The sequence below is a fragment of the Equus przewalskii genome, chromosome 31, assembly GCF_037783145.1.
Source record: "Equus przewalskii isolate Varuska chromosome 31, EquPr2, whole genome shotgun sequence".
Lineage (NCBI taxonomy): Eukaryota > Metazoa > Chordata > Mammalia > Perissodactyla > Equidae > Equus > Equus przewalskii.
Window position 1 is genome coordinate 25,403,855 of NC_091861.1, and position 23,257 is coordinate 25,427,111.

At 35.3% G+C, this 23,257-nt stretch overlaps 1 protein-coding gene across 11 annotated transcripts in view; it reads right to left on the reverse strand.

Moving 5' to 3' along the window:
* Positions 1-23,257, reverse strand: part of DENND1B (DENN domain containing 1B) — a 244,053-nt gene that overhangs the window by 55,403 nt on the left and 165,393 nt on the right. For all 11 annotated transcript variants that reach the window (XM_008538111.2, XM_008538110.2, XM_070602421.1 and 8 more), the window contains 2 exons: positions 17,642-17,767; positions 5,427-5,528 (listed from right to left, as the gene is read on the reverse strand). In XM_008538111.2, coding sequence (XP_008536333.1) covers positions 5,427-5,528; positions 17,642-17,767 — 228 coding nt within the window. The remainder of the gene's footprint in view (positions 1-5,426; positions 5,529-17,641; positions 17,768-23,257) is intronic.

Sequence of the window (23,257 nt, forward strand, 5' to 3'; positions counted from 1 at the left end):
AGTGTCTCTTTTTTGCTATAATCAAAACAGTAAGTTTTTGGAATTCAAATTGGAACCACTTGATTCTTGAACATATGGAAGAATATGCCTGTCTTATGTAGTAAATATTGTTTAAATTTAATCCACATATTTACCCATTTATTTTGTTCTTCCTTCCTTCTTGCATCTCAGACCTTCCATCTTGGATCTGAGAAAACTTTCCTTCTCCCTGAAGTACTTTCTTAATGTACTTCCTTACGGATTTCTTTCTGCTTTTGGTGTAGTAGTCAGGGTTCAAGCAGAGAAGCAGAACGAGTAGGAGATTTGATTGATTGATAGACAGACAGACATACATATACATATGAGATTTATTACAAGGAATTGGCTTACATGATCATGGGGGCTGGCTAAGCAAGTCTGAAATTCACAGAACAGCAGTCAGGAAGGAAAAATCATGGCAGGCCAAACCCATAGGCAGAGGCCGAAGCTATCATACACAGGTGGGATTTCTTCTTTCTCCCAGGGAAACCTCAGTCCTGTTTATAAGGCCTTCTAACTGATTCAAATAGGCCTACTCAGATTATCTAGGATAACCTTCCTTATCTAAAGTCAAAGGATTAGAGGCTTTCATTACATATGTAAAAATACCTTCACAGCAACACCTAGATTAGTGTTTCATTGAATAATGGGGGACTGTAGCTTGGCCAAGCAGACACATCAACAAAGCCAACACAAGGAGCAAGCTCGCGTTTTGTTGGGAAACGTTGCTACATCACTCTTATAATTAAGAGGATTGTAGTTGGCATAGGATTCTACGTATTTTTTCTCAATACACTGAAGATATGGCAGTATCTTCTAGATTCCATTGTTGCTGACATGATGTCAGCTGTCAGTACGTTGTTCTTTGAAGGTAATCTGTCTTTTCTCTCATGTTGTTTTTAAAATTTTCCTCCTTTATTTAACGTTTCAGAGCTGAATATACTGCTTAGGTGTAGATTTCTCTTTATTTATTCAGTTTGGATATGTCAGACTTCTTAAATTTCTAAAATGGTGTATTTCATTGCTTCTGGCACTACCCTTTCAATTATTGTCTCTCCTCCATTTTCTTTCCCTCCTTTTAGAACTGACTATATGGATTTTAGACATTTTCACTCTACTCTTTATGTCTATTAACCTCTTATATTTTCTACTTCTTCATCTCTCTGTACCATATTCTGGACAATTTCTTTTTTCAGATATATCTTCCAGTTCAGCAAATCTCTCTTCAGTTAGATCTGATCAGCTGTTAAATCCATCAATTTCCTTTAATTTAAACAAGATGCTTCCTTAACAAAAGTTTGATACATTCTTAAAACTGGCTTCACATTCCTTCAAGTTTTTATGCCCTGAACATTTTTAAAGCTTGTATTATTTTTATTTATTTAAATTTTTATCTTTTTCGGATGTGCATCATATTTCAAATTCTGGATACATTACATCACTTTCACCACCCGAACACTAATTATAGTGCATCCCCTCACACGTGACCCTAATCACCCCTTTTACCCTGCCCACTACCCCCCTTCCCCAATGGTAACCACCAGTCCAATCTCTAATGCTATGTGTTTTGGTTTTTTTTTTGTCATTTTTATCTTCTACTTATGAGTGAGATCATATGGTACTTGACTTTCTCCCTCTGACTTATTTCACTCAGCATAATACCCTCGAGGTCCATCCATGTTGTCACAAATGGCTGGATTTCATCATTTCTTATGGCTGAGTAGCAGTCCATTGTGTATAAATACCACATCTTCTTTATCCATTCGTCCATTGATGGGCACCTAGGTTGCTTCCAAGTCTTGGCTATTGTGTATAATGCCACAATGAATACAGGGGTGCAGGTATCTTTATGCCTTTGTGTTTTCAAGTTCTTTGGATAAATACCCAGCAGTGGAATAGCTGGATCATATGGCAGATCTATCCTTAATTTTCTGAGGATACTCCAAACTGCTTTCCATAGTGGCTGCACCAGTTTGCACTGCCACCAGCAGTGAACAAGGGTTCCCTTCTCTCCACACCCTCTCCAACATTTGTTGTTTCCTGTCTTGTTAATTATAGCCATTCTGACTGGAGTGAGGTGATACCTCATTGTAGTTTTGATTTGCAGTTCCCTGATAGCTAATGATGTTGAGCATCTTTTCATAGGCCTGTTGGCCATCTGTATTTCTTCTTTGGAGAAATCTCTGTTCAGATCTTTTGCCCATTTTCTAAGCTTGTCTTTTATTTCTTTGAATACCTTAAACACAGCTTTTTATATTCTATTTCTAATAATACTCATATGTAAAGTCTTTGCAAGTCAGTTTCCATCTGCTACTTCTACTAGTTCTCATTCATGATTTGTTTCCTTGGATATTGAATGATTTTTCACAGTGAAATTTCTGTTTGGCATTTTAGCTGGGAGAATTCTTTGGTACCTGGATGAAGGTGGATTCCTCCAGAGAGGATGAGTGTCTGCTTCCGCCTGGGGCCTGAGGACACTAACAGTTTAGGGTCACTTTGAAGTTGGCTTAGTTTGTCAGAACAAATCAGAAATTATTAATTCAGGCTTCAAATTTCTGCACAAGCTGGCCTGTGGTTACTCCTCAGTGGCAGGTTTTCATCCCTCCTCTCAGTACCCGTGCTGTGGATGTACAACCCCCAGGAAACAGGTTAAGGGAAGGGGCACCATTACTTCTTGTTTACTTTCACACTAAGGCATCCCAGATTTATGGGAGTCGGGTCTCCTACTGCACTTCTCATCTTGGAAAGTAAGCACTGGGCTTTGTCTGCTGTGCCCCCTCACCACTAGAAGTTTTTTAAATCCTGAATTTTAAATTGTTTCATTAGTTAGCTCTGGACCCTTCCCTGTCATATTATCAGGAGTAACAGTTCACTTTAACTCAACTTAAAATATATGTTGCTCTCCTGGGTCCATGTTCTCTCAATTTTGCAGCATAAGCACTGCCAAATAGAGAACCTGAGTAATTCTTGAGCTATAATGGATCACAAATTCACAGTAATGAATATTAATCATTTGTAACTAATAAATATTTTTACATTATTTCAGAAAGATCAATAGCATCTTTGAGGATTCATCTATATTGATAATTTTTCACTGATTCCTATTTTGTTTCTATTTTGTTTTTTTTTTCTTCCAAGCTTTAGTGATGTATAATTGGTATACAAAGAACTGCATATAATTAATTGTAGACAATTTGGTGAGTTTGGACATATGTATACACTCCTGTTACCATTACCACAATCAAATTAATAAACATTCCATCATCTCTCAAAAGTTTCAGTGTCCCCTTTGTGTTTTTGTGTTTGTGTTTGTGGTAAGAATATTCACATGAGATCTACCCTCTTAACAAATTTTTAAGTGCACAATACTGTATTGTTAACTATGGACACTATGTTGTACAGCAGATCTCTAGAACTTACTCATCTTTAGAAGTTTGTGAAACTCTCAAAACAAGAATCTTTTAAATCCTTTCAGGACCATCTTCAAGTATCACTTTCTTAAGCATCATAAAATGATATCAAATTCGAGAACATGGTCAACTGGAACATGTAAAACTAGCCAAGTTGTCCATATGATTGGTTCTACTTTGATTGATCATTTTCATATTTTATATTTAGCCTTTTTGAGCAAGTTACACTTTTCAAAATTCCTGCACAGATTTGTGTTTTGCTAATCTAATTGTTCTATGAGGCAGATGCTAAAATTTATTGGGCTTCTACAAAGTGTCATGCACTGTGCTGAGTGTACATGTATTTAATTCACACAAACTTTATCACAACCCTGTGAGGGAAGTGGTGATACTTCTATTTTAAGGAAAAAATAGACACTTATGAACAAACAGCTATTAAGTGATAAAGCAAAGATTTAACTCAACTCTACCTGACTCCTAAAAAATATGTTTTTTGTAACTACGTAAAAATAATTTACTGTGTCTGAACTTCATCAAATGGTAAGACTCTAGTTACAGAATCTCATGGTCAAAGAGAAGCAATAAGTTAAATATTCTACCCACCCATTCAATCTTTCATTCCCATAAAATTTGATCTTCACATCTCAGTTTTGACAATGGAAGGTAGTACTATCTCTTCTTGACAAATAAAAATACAAAAAGGGTACTGCTACATAACTCAACACGCATGCATTGGATGACTAGTTTGGGACTGCACTGTGCTACATACTTCAGCATTTATACAGACTATCACTTGCTCCTCAACACAACCCTTAAGTATTCAATCTACATTGGAGCCCTCCAGGGACAAGAGCTCCAAAAGTGTCCCGCTCCAGCTCTGGAAATTCACAAGACACCTTTGATCTTGAAACCCATCAAACGTCATCCTGCTCCTTAAGGCTACGTATTAGATAAATCTAAGCTTTTCTTTAAGGTAAACCTTCACATACTGGAAGACAGTTACATCCCCCTCACAGAGTATATTCTAACTCAAGATTATTTTTTAAAACTTCCTCAGAATATAGATAATAGTATTGGATTTGTCGCCATGCTTATTTATTTACTTAACTAATTTGAAGGTTATTTCAGGTTATATGGTATCTTTCCTCCTAAGAGTTCAAAGGAATTTCTATTAGATTGTCAGTTACTCAAGGGCGTTACTTAGTTTTTATTCAAGTTTGCATCCTGGCCCTGAGCACAGTTTATGACACAGTGTAGGTCTTCAATAAATGTTGAATTCACATAGCTAACTTTACACTTAGAATTGTCACGTGGGATAAGAAAAGCCAGTGTTAAGAACTTAATTTAAATTATGTAGACAGAAACTATGACAAGCCTGAATTAGGGAACTTGCGATCATCACACAGTGGGATGAAAGCAGCAGCACATCTCAACTTTCTAATGTGAAGCTACTGCTGTGAAGCAACTGCTTTTTGAAATGGCAGTTATATTTTCTAAGCCAAAAATCAAGAAACATAGTATGACTATAAATTTTTTCTGAATTTTGAATTTATTATTATGAAGCCTTACAATGTTTAAAAAGTTACATATTTATGAATTATTTTTATAAACTGGATTACACAGGGACTGTCCTATAAAAAATACAGTTTGTTTACCAAGTCAAACTACCAGACCAAAATAACTCCTAGGATGACTGACGTAAAACTAGTCTTGTTGCTTTTTGACTGTGCATGGATACTGTTCCTCAGTGAGAGCATCAGTTTAGCACTTTTGATGAGGAATTTTTTTAAATAGGGAAGTTATTGTTACATAATATTTCTGGAGTACCACGCCATAAATAGCCAGAATTACAAAAGGATGAAAAATTTCTTGAAATTCTAGCAAAGATATTACTCAGGGTTTAGACATAATTTTATAGTGATAAAAATGTGTTACGCATTTCTGCTCCATTTCTGTAACTTTCCATTACAGAAGAAAAATGTGGAGGTCCACTCTTACCTGCTTAAAAAGTTGGAGGTTAACTGCAGTTTCCAAGAATTGTTTCATCAGACTTGAGCGGTGCTTCACGAAACTCTCCTCACAGAAAGTGACGGGCTCACCCTGGAGAGAAAGAAAGAATTTTAGGGTGTCAACAGTCAGTCAGAGAGAACCAGTCTCTCTAAAGAGACACATGGAGAGTCACAGAGGAAGTGTAAGACACAAATCAGCTTCAAGGTGCTTAAAGTCTAAAGGGAGTCAGACCCTTATACGCAATAGGCGGATTTCTGGCTAGTAGAAATGTGCCTCCACCATAGCTGCCTAACCAAGGATCCCTTGGGCTCTTAAAATTGCTCAATGTCACTTTCTAAGTAAGATTAACTCCCCTAAAAACAAAGATTTAACATCATTAGAGGGAATTACGAGTATTAAAAACAGCACGCACACCTGACAAAGTCCAACAATTATACTTTCATCTTGATTAGAAAACATTCTTAATATAAACTTTGCATTATTTTTGCCGTTTATATTATGATAATTAATTTATTTTTAAATTAATTAAAAGGCCTTACAATCACATTCTCTTCATGATTGTAGATACAATTCCGATTGGACAGTTTCTAGGATAAGTCTCCACTTGGGATCTGCCTTAATTTACCCTATTTGCTAAGTAATCATAACTTTGTCCGTGTCTCGTGGTAGCTTATGCTCCATTAAATGCTCTTCCTCCTCCAAATCAGCAAGGACTTAAATTCCAAATACAGATGCCACTTGTTCCATTTACTCCCGTACATGATCTCAGAAAATCATCACTCACCGGCTGATCCCTACCACCTGCTGCCTCCCTCATCAGCCTGAATGGTCCCCTTACCCGTTCAATACTTATGAAGATAAGTGACTGAACTTTATGATCAAAATGAAACAGAGATTAGTGACAATGATTCGTTATAATGAGTCTTGTAGCAATCTCTATGTCGCAGTAAAAGGAAAAAAGTGAGCTTGTTCACCTTCTAATAGAACTTTGAAAAAATATTAATTATAATTTAATTTTAAGGAAGAGTCAATGCCTTGATTACAGGTATCTGTAAGTAAAATTCTGAAAATTGGTTCTCCCATGAATAAAATAATGAAACTAACAATCTGTAATTCAACTGTTACCACTGTTTGAAGGAAACTAATGACACCATAAAACTGCACTGTTCAATACAGTAGCTATCAGTCACCTGTAGCTATTTATGTTTAAATTTATTAAAGTTAAATAAAACTAAATATTCAGTTCCTCAGTTGCACTAGCCACATTTGAAATGCTCAGTAGCCACGACTGTCTTGTGGCTACTGTATTAGACACACAGAGATAGAACATTTCCTTTATCACAAAAAGTCTTCCTGGATGGCACTGCTATAGAAGAAAGAAAATAAAATTCAAACAAATTATTAGAGAAGATAATTCAATAAATCTATCAACTATTGTCACCTATCACCAGCCACCAGTCAATGATCCATAATAAAACTTCCATTATAAATTTTTATACTGATTGTTGCCATTCTTAAGTGTTATAGAATGATTTTTAAAATATATTTCTTAAAAACTGGATTAATTTATATAAGCATATTTTGGATAATCAAAATACACTGTATTTGCCACTATCATAGAACTTACAATCTAACAGAGGGGGGAAAAAAGCAACAAACAGGCAATCCCATTAAAGATAAAGGTCTATTGTTTTTGTATCCCTGGTATTATCATCAGATCTAGTTACATCAGGAGCATAATAAATGCTTTATAAATGAATAAATGAAATAGCCAGTGACCTAAGCTCTGCTCCACATGACATATTATCTTTTCAAAAGTAAATACAAATTTTAAAAATAAATAAAATCATTGCCGCTAATGGCAGTCCCAACTACATCACTGCTATTACAAAGTGATCAGAACTATTGATAATTTTAGTTTTCATTTGATAGATTTTTTTCTCCAAACATGAGAGATGTATTTTACTAACATCAACCATCTGTCTAAAAGTTTCATTAACACTGCAGAATACTCTTCAATTCAAATAAAAAGTTCTATCTCCAACTGAAAAGTTTAGACTTCCTATGTGACAAGCAAGCATTTCTTTTGATAAGAAGGAGTGGAGGGCAGTGGGATGGAAAATCTCAAGGTGAGGGAAAACGGATGAGAGCAAATTCTACCTATGCTTTCTCAAGACTTGGGTATAATTTAGTCATTAACCAATGTGAATTATGCTGGGAAATCTGTCCTCATTAATCTTTTAGCAATTGATTTCAACCTTTCAGGAGAAAGTTCGGATTTGCTGTCCATTCAACTTTTGGTAACAGCAACCATGGTAAAAGCTTTGAACTGAACCTTCAACTGATTAACACAATTTGTTTACTAAGAATGTCTGATAATAACAAAAACAAAGCCCAGACACATATTAAATTCTCTCTCAGGGGAAAGAAAAAATAAGTCTTGATTAGTAATGCTCTAAAGTTTCGTATTAATACACAGGAGTCCCAATTATTGTCATCCTTCGGGTGGATGCTATGAAACAGATTATAAATGACTCCCTAGTATGAGTTCTTTTAAACCCAAGTCAAGTTGAATGGTATGATAAGAAGGAACTCTGATTAGGATCTTCTGATTTATTTATGATCTGATTAAAAATGAGGATTAGGATTGAGTGGTTTTTCAAAAACTTTTGTGTTCCAAGTAGGGTGACTATACGTCCAATAAATTCCCAATTTAAGCCTGTGGTATGAAAGATTTCATTTGGGGGCTTATGTGGCTTCAACAGAGGAAATATGAGCTGGTTTTGAAAACTAAGGGAAGCTTTATGAAACAAAGATGGAAAAGATAGTCTTGAGAGAGAACAGACACAGACAAAAAGAGAGTAGTGTGTGTGGAGTGGGTATGAATTAGAGAAAGCACCTAGTGGCTAACGGATGTGAATTACAGAAAGTACCATACTGGAAAAGGCCCTGTGTGATGTTCTAAGACGTTAGTTATCTTCTTGAAGACATCAAGAAGCTCACAGAAGTATCTACTCAATGAATTGATACGATTATATTTGTGTTTTAGTATGGAGAGTTAATAAGCAAGAGGAAGTAATGGAAATAGGGAGATCAATTAATAGTCAGTACGATATAAATCAGGCAAGAAAAGATGAATGAGGTGGTAGAAAGGAAGAAATAGTAACGATTCTCATTAGTTAACACTTACAGGGCACTTATTACTACTATGAATAGTAATGACAACTGCTAATGCTTACATAATACTTATTATGTGCCAGGCATTGTTGTGAGCACTTTACACATATGAACTCATTCAGACCTCAAGCTTATTGTCTTACTTTATACATGAGTAAACTAAAACTTAGAGAAGGCCTAAGTAACTTGCTCCAGATTGTACAGCATGTAAGTGGTAGAGGTAGGATTCAGACTCAGTCCATGTTCTCAATCTCCAAATATCCCATTTCTGAGTATCCAAGATTATGTGAAACATTTTATTCATTCCATATCATGTAATCTGTAAAAGTACAATGGTCTGTGATTATGATTCCATATCACAGATAAGGAAGCTGAGGCTCAGAGACTTTAAGTAGCTTAACTCAAGTTGTGAGTCTTTGAAGTTCATGTGGTTAACTACACTGCTAAACATTTCATGGCAAAATCAAAAGGACTCATCTATCAACTGATGTTCAGCAGTGGTTCTTAAAGTGTGGCGCAGGGGCTCAGCCCTTTTCACAGGGTCTGCAACATCAAAACTATTCCCATAATGATGCTAACACATTATCTGCCCCTTTCACTTTCATTCTCTCCTGAGATCCAGTGAGTTTACCAGAGGCTACGTGATGTGCCATACTGTAACAGACTGAAAGCAGAATCAAATATGAGAATCCAGCCAACTTTTTAAAGCCAGATATTAAAGAGATTTGAAAAAATGTAAAATAATACCATTCTTCTGGCATTATAATATTTTGTTTAGAAATATAGTTATTTTTCATAAAAATGTGTTTTATGTTTACCTGTAGTGGGTTTGTATTGTTTTAAAATAAATTAATAAATATTTAAATTATTCTCAGTTTTAATTTCTAATATGGTAAAGAGTGAAGGATATACCCCACACAAACAAAAGGTCTTTGATGTCCTTGATAATTTTTAAGAGTGTAAAGACATCCGGAGACAAAATGTTTAAGAACTACTGATATACAGGAAGAATACAAGTAGAGGTCAAAGATGACTTGAGATTTCTAGCTCAAGAATCAAAAGATGATATCATTTATTAAAGACTAGAAATACAGAAAGAAAACCGGGCTTAAGAAGAAGTTGATAAACTCAATTTTGGCATGTGTCTCTCTTAGGTCAGATCCTAAGCCAAGCCTGAGACAGGGATTCTTGTTCAAGTGATTTGTTGGTGGAGAACTCTCAGGAAGTAGCTATTAAGGGAAACAGGATGGGGCAGGGGACAAAAGGCAAGCAAGAATATGGCCTCAGTTGGAGACCAGCTTCAGCCTGAACCCATGGAAAAGCACTAATTGTACAGCAGAGCTGACCCCACCTTGAGGCGAGGAGGCCAGTCTCTTATACCTTACATCCATCAGTCATTCCATGCAGTCTTCCCTGGTGGGAGCAGAGGGGGAGAAAAGGGGTGCGCCCGGCAAAGCACTTCCCATTTAGTCAAGGGCAATTTTTCTTTGAAAAGGGCACCAGCCAGGACAGAGCATCTGGGCAGGGCACCAACAATATCTGCTAAAGCATGCTAATGCAAGCAAGGTGCCTGAAGGGCACATGGAGATATGTAGTACAAATGTTTGTAAGTGTCAAGTTCAGAAAATGTGCTGTTAAATATATATTTAGGAATTATTTGCATAGAGCTAAGTATTACAGTTAAGCTTCTCACCCTACTCAGGGAAAAAGATTTATGCAATTGAGAAATATTCATCTATAACCTATTTTTAAAAGTTATATTGCTCATTGACAGAAAAACTAAGAAAATAATACATGACTCTATGGAGACAGAATAATCAGGTAGAAACACAGCAAGGTGGAAAAGAAAATCTCTTCATGGGAAACGTCTCACATGATGGAAAAGTAACTGAATTTTTGTTCCATGGAACAGTGATGAAGCAACAGAGATGAATCAAAACCCAAATCAGAGGCCGGCCCCCGGGCCGAGTGGTTAAGTTCGCGCGCTCTACTTCAGCAGCCCCAGGGTTTCGCCGGTTCAGATCCTCAGCGTCGACATGGCACCATTGATCAGGCCATGCTGAGGCGGCATCCCACCTAGCACAACCAGAGGCACTCACAACTAGAATATACATATATACACCGGGGGGCTGTGGGGAGAAGAAGAAAAACAAAAGAAGATTGGCAACAGATGTTAGCTCAGGTGTCAATCTTTAAAAAAAATAAATAAAAACTGAAATTATATCAATGGAATGTTACAGAAGGGCCATGGAAGGATGTTAGGAAAATATAATTTTTACTAGAGTAGGAATGAATTCCATATTACAGAGTAGAGAACCACGCTTTCCAGAAGGAAGCAACAACATTACTTGCTATTACACTTAAGTATCATGTCAGTCAACACATATTAAGAATGAATCAACAACATATTAGGTACTCTATGATGAGGCTCACTTGGTAATTTGCAATTAATAATAGTAAAAGTACCAAAGTTCATACCTGATTTACTCTTTAAAACATATTAATCAGGGCAGACTCAAGATTATCCATAGAATGATGTCACACTCAGTCACTTGTATAAAGACTAATAAGCAGAAAGGAAAGAGGTACCACTGGAGCCGGGTATGCTAGGAACTGTATGTCACCGTTATCTGATGGTATTTAAATAAGACCCATCAACTAGTTGTGGCAGAAAAATGACTTAGAACTGCCCTCCAGTGGCATAAATCTGGTCTATATGGAACACATGATCTGCCTCACAAAGTCTCGAATTACTTTCAACAGAAAGAAGTAAATTCTCCCTCCTCCCTCTAAATATCCAGAACCTTTTGTGTCTTTCTTTCAGTACTTTATTTTCTGCTTTGTATTGAAAGTTATTTTTATAAATCTTATCTGTGAATTCTTGAGGTTATGACTAAATCCGTATTCATCTTTGCATTCCCCATAGTACCCAACAGAGTATCTTGCATTTCGAGTGTTCAATAAATCCCCGATAGTTACTATTTGAATTATTTATACAGGATAATTAAGGCACAGGTAAGATATGGGTGAGATGGGGCTGTTTGTCCTGCTCTAATATTATGCTCAGCTTCAGAGTGATTATCATTATTGACTTAATATAGTAGTTTTGTTTGTTTTTAACAATGGATATCTTTCACATTCTACATTGTCCTCTGGAGTAGGAAACTTAGCAAAAACAAGAAAATACTTAAAACATAGACTAGGATCTGTATGACTTAGTAAGAATCCACATTGAAACAAAATTAAGGTATCAGGAAGAATGAACTCTACAAAGATGTGAAATATAATACAAAGCATCAACATAATACTTATTCACTTCTTTAATGTACTTTGACTTCATATGCAATATCACTGTTACTTAAGGAATTGAAATAAACTAAGCAAAAATGTCTACATATTGACAGTATATTTACATTTTTAAATTTCTGAAAGACTCTGCTATTGGTTCTTTCATGAAAATATTCAAATATATTCAGGTTCCCACATAAAACAATAATAAAAGATTTTTCAGGTTTTATATTTATAGCATTTTTCTTCCAAGTGTCCCAATGCTATTATTATGTAAGTTACTGCAGGTCTACTCTCTGAGTTTATTAACCATGAAAAGAATACTTTCTTCTATTGCTGAAACCTACTGATGAAAAAAGGGTCTCGTATTCAAATCATAAATTTTAATCATTAGTAGCAGCAAAATCTTCTCTTTGTACATATTATTCTGTGAGTTTATCCTAAAGTTATTATATCTGTTGATATAGCTATTGATGTTCCATTTGCCTATGATTCAGAAAGTTAAGCTGACAAACATTAATTTTTTCTAAACTAGACACAGCTATTTCTAGAGGGAGAAATACCGTGTTTTCATGAAACATATCAGAGTGACGCAAACCCTGACTGTCAAAGTCTAGTTCTACCCCGCCCACAGGAGCTGTGCGGTACTTTTACATTCTCGCTAAAGCAATTAGGCAAAATTCCCTCTCTGCTAACCATAACAATACAAATGAAAAGGAAGTTCCATAAAGGCAACCATATTCCATCAGAAAGCCAAACACACACACATTTCGTTGGTGGCAACCATCTCTAAAGTTGAGCTTGGGTAATGAGATGAGCAGAAGCCTAAAATGTTTTAGTAACCATGAACTGTGAGGCGTGAGTAAAAGGTGCTTTTCAACTTGGATTTTTAAATCTCTAACAAGTTGACAGTTACAAATTTGTTAAATGGAAGCTTTAAGGCAAAGATTTAGTGAATGACCACATAAATTACGGATGCCAATCCTGTGCTTAAATTGATTGAGCTTAATCACAAAATACAACATTCCTTACTAATAATATTTTAAAGAAATATAATCCAAAAACATGTCTGAAGGACAACACTTCCAACCTCCCAAAAAGAGCGCCAGATTACTAACCAATCTTTATTTAAAAGTAATTTACTTTTTATCCATGAGCAGGGCTCACAGCAGCCTAGAAAACCTTGAGTGACTGAAACAAATGACAGCACTCTAGGTAGTCAAAGGAACAGATCTGAGTGTTACTTCTCTGCTCTGAGACAGGATAATCAAGTATGTGCCTTTGGATACTCTAAGCAAGGTTTGACTCAGGCAAACATTTCTTTAGCATTAGCTGTTGGTCAAAAATTTAACTTTTATTTTTAATAGCTTGTGACACAAATGATACACAGAGGTACAACTTAATACCCTTTATTAGTTATTTAATGCAATCATTTAAAAGTATTCTCATATTTGTGACAATGTTTTTCTTTTGGGGATCAGAAGAGGGTACTTTATTTTACTTATGTTAAGGGACTTTCCTTACCAAATTTACTACTTCCAAAATGTCATTTTTAATAATAACAGCTAATATACAGAGCACTGACTACATGCCAGGCACTGTTCTAAGTAACTTATACGCATGAACTCATGTTATCCTCCTCTAAACAACCCAATAAGCAGTATTACCTTTTTTGTTTTTTCACATGAGGAAACTAGAGCACTGAGCAGTTAATTTGCCCTAAGCCATATAACTAGTCAGTCCCAGAATGGGGATTTGAGCCCAGGCTGTCTAGTTCTAGAGTCTGTGTTCTTATCACTTTTACTTCAATTTATTTAGCACATTTATTTGATCTCACATTTTTTATTCTTAAATAGCTAACTTGCCACTGGCTAAAATCTCAAAAAAGCATAATATCCATTATTTCACTTAAGTCACTTTCCAACAACTTGAAGGAGTTTTAAATTTTTCTCTGTAATTAAGAGCAGGTACAATTTATTTGTCAACCACGCCAGTGTGTCACTTAGAAAGTGTAAAGTAGGCCCTATGTAAAAAGTAACAACGTATTTAGTTATCACTCAGACATTCTAAATGCTTGATTTATAAAATAAATTACTCTTTAGCAGTCTACAGCATATGTCTTCAGTATCTGCATGTGAAAATGAACATTCGGATCATCCTGGAGAGCCTTCCCACCCAGCTCCATATCCACTGGTTCCCCAGTGCTACTGTGGAAGACTGGCGGGAAGAGGCAGTTTGAGCAGTGCCAGTTACTCCAGGTAGGCAAAGCATAAATGGAAACAGGGTAATCACAAATTATTTCCCCCACTTATAAACACACTATGAGATGCCTACGCCATTTGTTTCTTTTGAGAAAATTCCTAACACTTTGTATCATTTTAGTCTTTCCATAAGTGTACACTGAATGCCTTCCCTGCATCTTCATTTAGAAGAACTGTGTGTTCAGGATACTTATCTCAAGGTGTGCAAGAAATAATAATGGAGGCCAGATAGAAGAGAAATATGCCACACTGAACCAAGAGTGGGACTGCAGGAAGTGCAGATTCAAATTCAGGCCCCACTACTGGCTGAGGAACCTTAGTAAGGTTATTTAAACTCTATGAATACTATTTCCGTCAACTCTAAAATGAAAAGGGTAATATTTTGAAGAGTTTATCTAAAGGACTTATCATTGCCTGGTACCCAGTGGGTACTCAATGGTCAGCTACTGTTTTTGTTTTTTTTTTAAAGATTGGCACCTGGGCTAACAACTGTTGCCAATCTTTTTTTTTTTTCTGCTTTATTTCCCCAACCCCTACCCCGTACAAAGTTGTATATCTTAGTTGCAGGTCCTTCTAGTTGTGGGATATGGGACGCCGCCTCAACGTGGCCTGATGAGCGGTGCCATGTCCACACCCAGGATCCGAACCCTGGGCCACCGCAGCAGAGCATGAGAACTTAACCACTCGGCCACGGAGCCGGCCCCATCAGTTATTGTTTTAATAGCAATTAATAATTATGAATATCAGTAAAAAAACAAGAACTATAATAACATATTTAAAAGGGAGAAGAAATGTGTTAAAGAAAATAAGTATAATTAATTCATAGAAAGAAATGGTCAGTATGAACTACAGCTTCAAGGACCAGGAAGGAATGAGATCCATTAAAAGCGAGAAAGATACAAGCACTGTCAGGAAGGAAGGACATTATAAATAAAGGACTGGAAGCTGGAGAAGCCTGGGACATTTGGAGCCTCAGGTGGCATTCTCTGCGTTGAGCCAGAGTTTAGGAAGAAAGTAAAGGAAGACACAGATTGCTGCCCACTGTAAGGGCCCTGAATGCCAGGGGGAGGGAAGGACCCTGAGACCCTGCTCAGTCACAGGCCTAATCAGCAGGTTTAATCTTGTGAAATGTAAGGGAAATACTGGTTCATTTCTATATGTGTATAAACAATCCTGAAATTTTGAAATGTAATACCTAATTAAAGAATTCATATCCATTTAAAGCTATGTAGTAATTTTTCCCTTTCCAATTGTACTCTAAGAGCTAGAGAACACTACTGCAATATATTTATGAAAAGAGACAAAACCATGAAAAAACTGTAACTTCTAAATGTGGCTCTTTTTTTTTACATCAGAACATATATCAAAGATATATGCCTATTATATGTGTCCAAAAAGAGTTCATAAAATAAAAAGTAAATGCAGTTTTAATAAATTAGAATACAGTGTAATTTGTCAAGATAATGCCTAAAACAATAAAAAATATTTTATACACAAAGAAATATATTGTTTTTCCTTAAAAACTATTTCTTTTTGAAATAAATGGAAAAAACTGTCTGAATACATTCAGTATACTTCAAAATTTAAGCTTTCATTCAAAGACTGAGTCAAAAGAAACGTAAAGGCATACAGAAGGAAAATACTGTCCCCCAACTCCCAGAAAGAACTAGCAGTAAAAAAGGAAGCAGAAAACATCAAACACAAAAAGAAAAAATGTGGAATAAATCAACAAATAAATTCATAATAAGATGCAATCAACAAACTGGAAAGATATTCTATGATGAAATTACATATTTTCCCAAAGATATTGGGAATTTGGCTTTCAATATTTTTTTTTTAAAAGGCAAAGTCATAGAAATCTTGTACCCCTATCTGCTCAATTAAGCTCAAAGGATAAGAACATTAAGCTATAAAAACTATAGTAATTAATATTAAAAATGGGATATTTTTATAATTTCAACCAACACCTAACACATTGATAATTTAAATCATTTAAGAAAACTTTCTCTTCAATTTGCTTTCCTCAAATGTGAAGTCTTTATAAATTTAAAAAGGAAAATGAAAAGAAAATTTGCTTATAAAGATTAATAAGTATTTAAACATGGAAAATTCAAGCAGAGTGATACTTTTAATTTTTCCTCCTGTACTGTAAACTCAGAATCAATCCCTCTTTTAAAAAATTTGACAACTTAATCACTAATCTTGTCTTTCAAACTCATTTTTATGCTTTAACTGATATTCAGTAATTTGAATGTAAATATGCTCTTTGCGTATGGATGACTGATTTCCATTAGGATCTATAACTGTCAATAATTTTTTAAGACTCGCCCATGTGAGATATGTATCTGTGTAGAGTACTATGAGTTCTATAATGCTTTAAAAACTATACACATATTTCAAAGAGATCAGCGTGCAAATTAGACATGTCCTTAACTCGACACAGCAGCTGATCTGCCCATACCTTTAACGACTCCTTGTAATAACTCAGTAACTCCTTAGAGGTATAAGACACACTGGGTGGGAACTACTAATTCGGAAGTCAGTTTAGAAAGGATATAACCCATTCACATTTGTTTAGTGCTTTACGGTTTGTGATAGGGTTTACACACTAATCCTGAAAGGCAGACCGGGAAAGTATAAGAATTTTCATTTTACAAATAAGATCAAAGTCTAGAGAGAGTAAGGAAAAGGGTCAAGGTTACACAGCTTAATAATGGTGGAATTTCTATCAGACAGCAGGTCTTATTACTTATTACTACCTCAATATTTTTTATCCATTATAACTTATTTATTTGGTCATGGAAGGACAGTGTAATAATTTTCATAAAATCAGACTAACATACTTAACAAATAATTCAGAGACAAAAACAAATATATTTTGATTTGTACCTTTGAGACTATCTAAAAACTTGGCTACAATTCTACATAATAATGATTTTTAGGGTATTAAACAAAAAAGAAATGGCCAAATGAGCTAGGATATGCTAAATAGATAAGCCCTCTTAGAAAAATGTTATGAATTAGGAAGACAATAAATTTCTAAATATGGCAAAATTTTCAAGTTCTAATATTTTAAAATTTTCACTTTGTACTTGTCATTTCTAAACTCATTAATCTAATGAATCCAATTGTCTGGTTAATTTCTTAATGATCTTAACAAGATCAAACAGTTACTTTAAGATGCATTAGCACAATTCATTAATTAGTTAAGAGGTAAGTATTCCAACTTCAGAACAATAAATAAGGTGATATGCAAAAGAATGTGGGAAATATTACCTAAAGGCTGCTAAACGAATTAAAACCAAAAAGTCAATAAATTGGAGACAGAACGTAATGTTTTAAAGCATATTATTCTGGATTTTAAAAGACCTTTATGATACTTTTTTAAGGTGTGATATTAAACTGCTGCTTTTTTCTGCCCCATTCCAAAAAACCATAAAAAAGCAAATTAAAATAGTGATGAAATAAAACGCTTACAGGTTTGTATCTCAGTGCATCTCTGTAGGATCCAAACAAAGCAGCCTGTGCCCTAAGGAAGGCCCTGGCTACTCCATCCCCCGTAGCTGTAGACTGCTTCTTCAGTTTACTTTTCAGGGCCGAGACCTGCATGACGGAGAGGAATAGTTAAATTAACACCTCAGAAATTGGTACAGCGAGGTACGAACCCAATCAGCAGGCAAACCACAGTGTCTGCAGGTCAGCCAAAAACTCATCCTCCTCCTGATAGCTTATCTTTTTAACTGCAGAGAGCACCTGCTGGTCTGTTAATTGAAACGAAAGCAGGAGCCCATAGTAATGTGCTAATGCAAATTGGTTTATGCTCTCTTTTTTTCCCAAGGCCTTTTGACATAAATAAGCTTTAATTATTTTACAGTAAACTGCTCGTGAGCCACTTTTCTGCAGATTTTTAGCAATTACAACATGTGTCTACTTGTTTTGAGATGAAGCCGGTTGGGTACAGTTCATTTCTCCGATATAAGGTTATTTGCTACAGGTCCTCCAGGATCACTTACCATTTAATATTATTTTTGGAGGCCTCATTTGCATATGTAATTTTCCAGTCATTTGTTGAATAGTTTTCACCATTATTAGATAAAAAGAGGGGAGAGAAGTTAAAGTTATTGAGAACCTACCAGGAGTAAAGAATTATGTTATACAAATTGTTATATATTGTCTCATTTAACCTTCACAGTCTTCTAAGAAAGGCATTCATATTATCATTTATGAATGAAGAAATAAGAGCTCAAACATGTGAATCAATCTGCCCTCACTACATAGCTAATAAGTGGCAAAATTGAGATTTAAACCCAGTTCTGTCCAGTTTTTTCCACTGCTATATGCTGGTTTTAAGTTCAATGTCATTGCCTTATGAACCAGTAATCAAATTAAAACATTAATGTTTTGGGGCCAGCCCAGTGGCATAGCAGTTAAGTTAGGTGCACTCCACTTCAGTGGCCTGGTTTCGTGGGTTCAGATCTCAGGTGTGGACCTACGCTGCTCATGGAGCCACACTGTGGCAGTAACCCACATATAAAATAAAAATGGGCACACATGTTAGCTCAGGGCCAATCTTCCTCACCAAAAAATAAATATAATAATGTCTTTAAATCAAAGAAAAACTTATCTAGAAATCCACATAATTTTAAAAAGCACCTAAATTTGGTACAATTTTCATATATTTCCATACTTTAATTTCAGGTTCTGTGTATTTTAGAGAATGCACATTACTTATGAACGGCCCCTTACTGAGAAGTATTTTGTAAGTGTGATCATACTCCTGACGTATACTTTTATTTTTTAAGGGGGAGGTGATGTGATAGTTCCTATGCATCCAACTCACTTGAACAATTCCTTTCACGCATAATAAAAAACTACACCCTGTACATTTAAAAAATATTGATGCTCCTATACATTTCTCATCAATGCTTTATATGGGAACATGAAGTCGTGTAAAAAATCTGTTTTCTTGAGAAAAAAATCTGATGGGAAAAATTCTGACTGGATTGCTTCCTTAACAGAGCATGTTCTTATCCTTACAAAACTACCAGATAACAAAGTAATGTTACTTCTCCTTTACATATATATGCAAAAAGGAATATTTTTATTTCTTTATGCAAGCAGTCCTGACTACTCTTGTAGATGATGATTGCAATTGAAGTGTCAACCTAATTAACAACGAAACTTTGAATAATGCTAATGAGAAATGAACACAGCATCAGAGGAAAGACTAGCTCTACAGGTGATAAACCTTCACAGTAGTGACATTTTCCAGTGTAAAGTCACAGTTACTGTGATCTGATCAAAGGAAGAGACCCCCATTGGGTCCAATTATAACCATAGTTTTGAAAAAATTATTGAGTTATGATGTTCATAATCTATGCAGAAAGGCCTTTGCAGATAGGTCTTCTCCCCATAGCTGTGATCTTTTCAATTTCTATCCAAGCTCCATAGATTCAGATAAAAGTTTAGAGCCTAATTCATTTAGCCCACAAAGTGCATAAACCAGGATTCATTTAAGAGGAAGTTTTTATTATCAAAATCTAATCTCAATAAATGCACATTTTTAGGTAATCCACATATTCAAACAATAAATATAGCTGAAGGATGCAAAATCGAATCTTCTGACAATGTCTTTTATTCTGAAGTTTGTAATGTTTTTAAGTTTCAAATACCTTTAAAGAAAAACCAATGGGAATGAATACCAATACACGTATTTAATTATCATCCCCCCAAAAAGGCTTATGATGGAAGGAATATGACTCTAGTCTTTCAAGGTATTACAAAAATGGGTTATTTTTAAATTTCTACTGTAGAAAATAAAGAACATATTTAAAAATGTCATGCCTTATATTTTTGCAAAAGAAAATTCCTCAAAGTGTATTTTTCTACAAAACATGAAACTGACAATTCACTTCTCCACAAATCAAGTCTTAGGACAATTACAACACATATGTTCCAGAGAATGGAGGCAAGTCAAACTCCTCCTTAGCCTTTGTTACCCCGAGTCCTTGACTGTTTAAGTTATCCAGGATACTAATCCCATTGCCACAAGCCCTTCCTAACGAAATCATAAATACGTGGTCTTCACTTCCGAAATCAGTCAATGACAGTTCCCGAGCTCCCTTGGGACCTTTGTCGAAAATAGGGAAGAAAAAGAAAACCCTTGTTCTAGAATTGTGCTGTCCAATACAGTAGCCACTAGATATACAAGCACTTGAAATGTGACTAGTCCAAATTGAGATGTGCTGTCAGTATAAAATATACACCAGATTTTGAAGACTTAGCACCCATAAAAAGGAAAAATAGTTCATTAATAATTTTTATATTGATTACATGATGAAACAATACTGTTTTTAATATATTGGGCTAAATAAATTATTAAAGTTAATTTCACTTATTTCTTTTTACTTTTTAACATAGCTACTAGAAATTTTGAAATTGCATATGTGGCTCATATTATGTTCTATTGGCCAGTGCTATTCTATGTGAACGTCCTATCTCATTTCATACAGACCGGTGAGACTGACAAACAGCCTAGCAAGAAATACGCTTACATTTTTCCTTTGCCTATTTCTAATTTATTTCAATTTTTACAAACTGCATAAAAAGAGTTTTTCCTTGACCTACTCTAGCTGGGCTTCGACTATCAGTAGATCTGAGATTGTTCCTGCTTTTCAGAGAGCAGAAGGATGGCTGAGTTAAGTGTTTCTATATGTACAAATGAATGCTCAAAAACAGCCAGTAAAAATGAAATTGTTTTTAAAAGTCAGAATTAGATACAAGGATATTACTCTAATATAAAAAGATTGTGTCAACCTTGCTGTTTTCCTGTCCTTTAGATCACTGGAGTAAATTATCAACAGTTACTATGGCCCTTTGCAGTGGTAATTAGCTTTCAGCAGTTTTTACCTATAAAAAACAGTGATGTCTCTTCTGCACATTTTCAATACTTGGTCTGGGAAATAGCATTTTCTGCCTTAGTTTTCAAACTTCTAAGTTTAATTATGAAATAAATGTACATCTGCCCATAAAATCCTAAAGTTTAGACTCACACATAACTCTAAATTCAGAAAAACATTTGGAACCTTATTAGTCACACGGCTATTATCACACAATCCTATTATGTGATACTGAAAAAGTATCAACTGATACTGAAAAGGTATCAATTGTTTTCTCTTTTTATTCTTAAGAAAGTAGGCAAGCTTCAATCTCCAATGGCTAAAGATTACTTCAAAACTTATCTTTTATTTTATTATGACATTTTTCAGTCTGTAAATAAATTATTTTTTGTCTAATGAAGTATTATACTAGACCCAAAAAAAGTTAAAACAGTGAAAAGAATTTCAGAAACAGATATCATTTCATTGCTCTTATAAAATGCTTCAATTCCTTTCATACACTGAGAATTCAGGCCTCTAAGCAGCCATCCAGGGGAGAGTTACAACCTGGGTTTGAGCACAGTGGGAGTTCACTGCAACATGAATAATATTACCACCAACTCTCCACTTTTACCCTCTTAGCACTAAAGTGACTATGAATAAAAGGAGGGAATTACATGAGTAAAGATAGCAAACAGGTATAAATTAGAACAGTGCAGGCCACATGCACACAGTCTGAGTAATGAAGTAATTATGTCAACTGGGAGTCAGGAAGGCAGAGTATATACAGGAGATGAGTTTTTCAGAGAAGTAACAGATTTTTCTCTTGACTTTTAGATGCGTATTTTCAGGAAAAATAAACTAACCACTATACCCAGAATTTTAAATTTTACTTTTTAGGATTGCAAAGAGAAACATCAAGGTAAAGAACAGAAGGAGAAAACAAATGTTCAGAAATAATATTTAGATAACTACACAACTTAAACACCCTATGATGTTTTTAAATATCTCCTTTCACATAACTAAACCACACTCGAGAAACTACATACATTTAGAAAAGTTAACGCTCCAAATAATCATATGCTTTAGAAAAAAGTTACACAGTTAAAATCTTTTATTCTCCCATGAAACATGTTATGGTTATCATATGAATCAGATATTAAAATCCTATACTTCTTTAATCCTTCTAATGTTCAATTTTTTTTAAGATTTTATTTTTTCCTTTTTCTCCCCAAAGCCCCCCCAGTACATAGTTGTGTATTCTTCGTTGTGGGTTCTTCTAGTTGTGGCATGTGGGACGCTGCCTCAGCGTGGTCTGATGAGCAGTGCCATGTCCGCGCCCAGGATTCGAACTAATGAAACACTGGGCCGCCTGCAGCGGAGCGCGCGAACTTAACCACTCGGCCACGGGGCCAGCCCCCAAATGTTCAATTTTTTAAGAAACAAAATTGACCCTTCCCTCTTAATATAATTTTCTAACAAGCTGTTATTTAAGGATTAAAACAGGAACCTTTAATATTTATTAAATGAAAAGCATAGGATACATTTGCAGAGGGTATCATTACACTGTTTCTCTGTATGCTTAAATTACCTATCAAAATCTCACTAAGATGCTGTCATCTCTAACTGTTTTCCCTTCAGAGGCATCTGAAAATTAAGACAACCAAAACTCCTCTTAACACCTCAGAAACACCTCAAGCTCAATGTCACGCCAGTGTCTCTAACATCAATGTCATTTCCATTCATCCAGTTGCTCAAAAAGGAATCTTGATGGTCCTCTTCAACACTTCACCCTTTCTCAGTTCCCATATGCAATACATCACCAATCCCTGTCAGCTCAACCTCCAACAGAGATTTCAGATCTGTCCACTTTTGTCTAAATCCTTGCCACTATCAAGTCCAAGCAACTATCATCTCTTACCTAGACTGCAGCAAGAGGCCTCTTAACTCATCTTCCTGCTTCATTTCTTATATCCAATAATTGTCAGGACCCAGAATTCAAGATGATATTTTTAGAAATCAAAGTAGATCACCATACCTCTGCTAAAAGCCTCCAATGAATTTCCAGTAAGTTCAAAGATCCTTAACACGAACTACAGGTCTTTTATGATCTCAATCCTGCCTCTCTCTACAATCTCATTTTGCCTAAGTCTCTCTTTTCTTCATCTTACTACAGCTACACAGGACTTCTTTCCATTTCTTGAATTTGCCAACC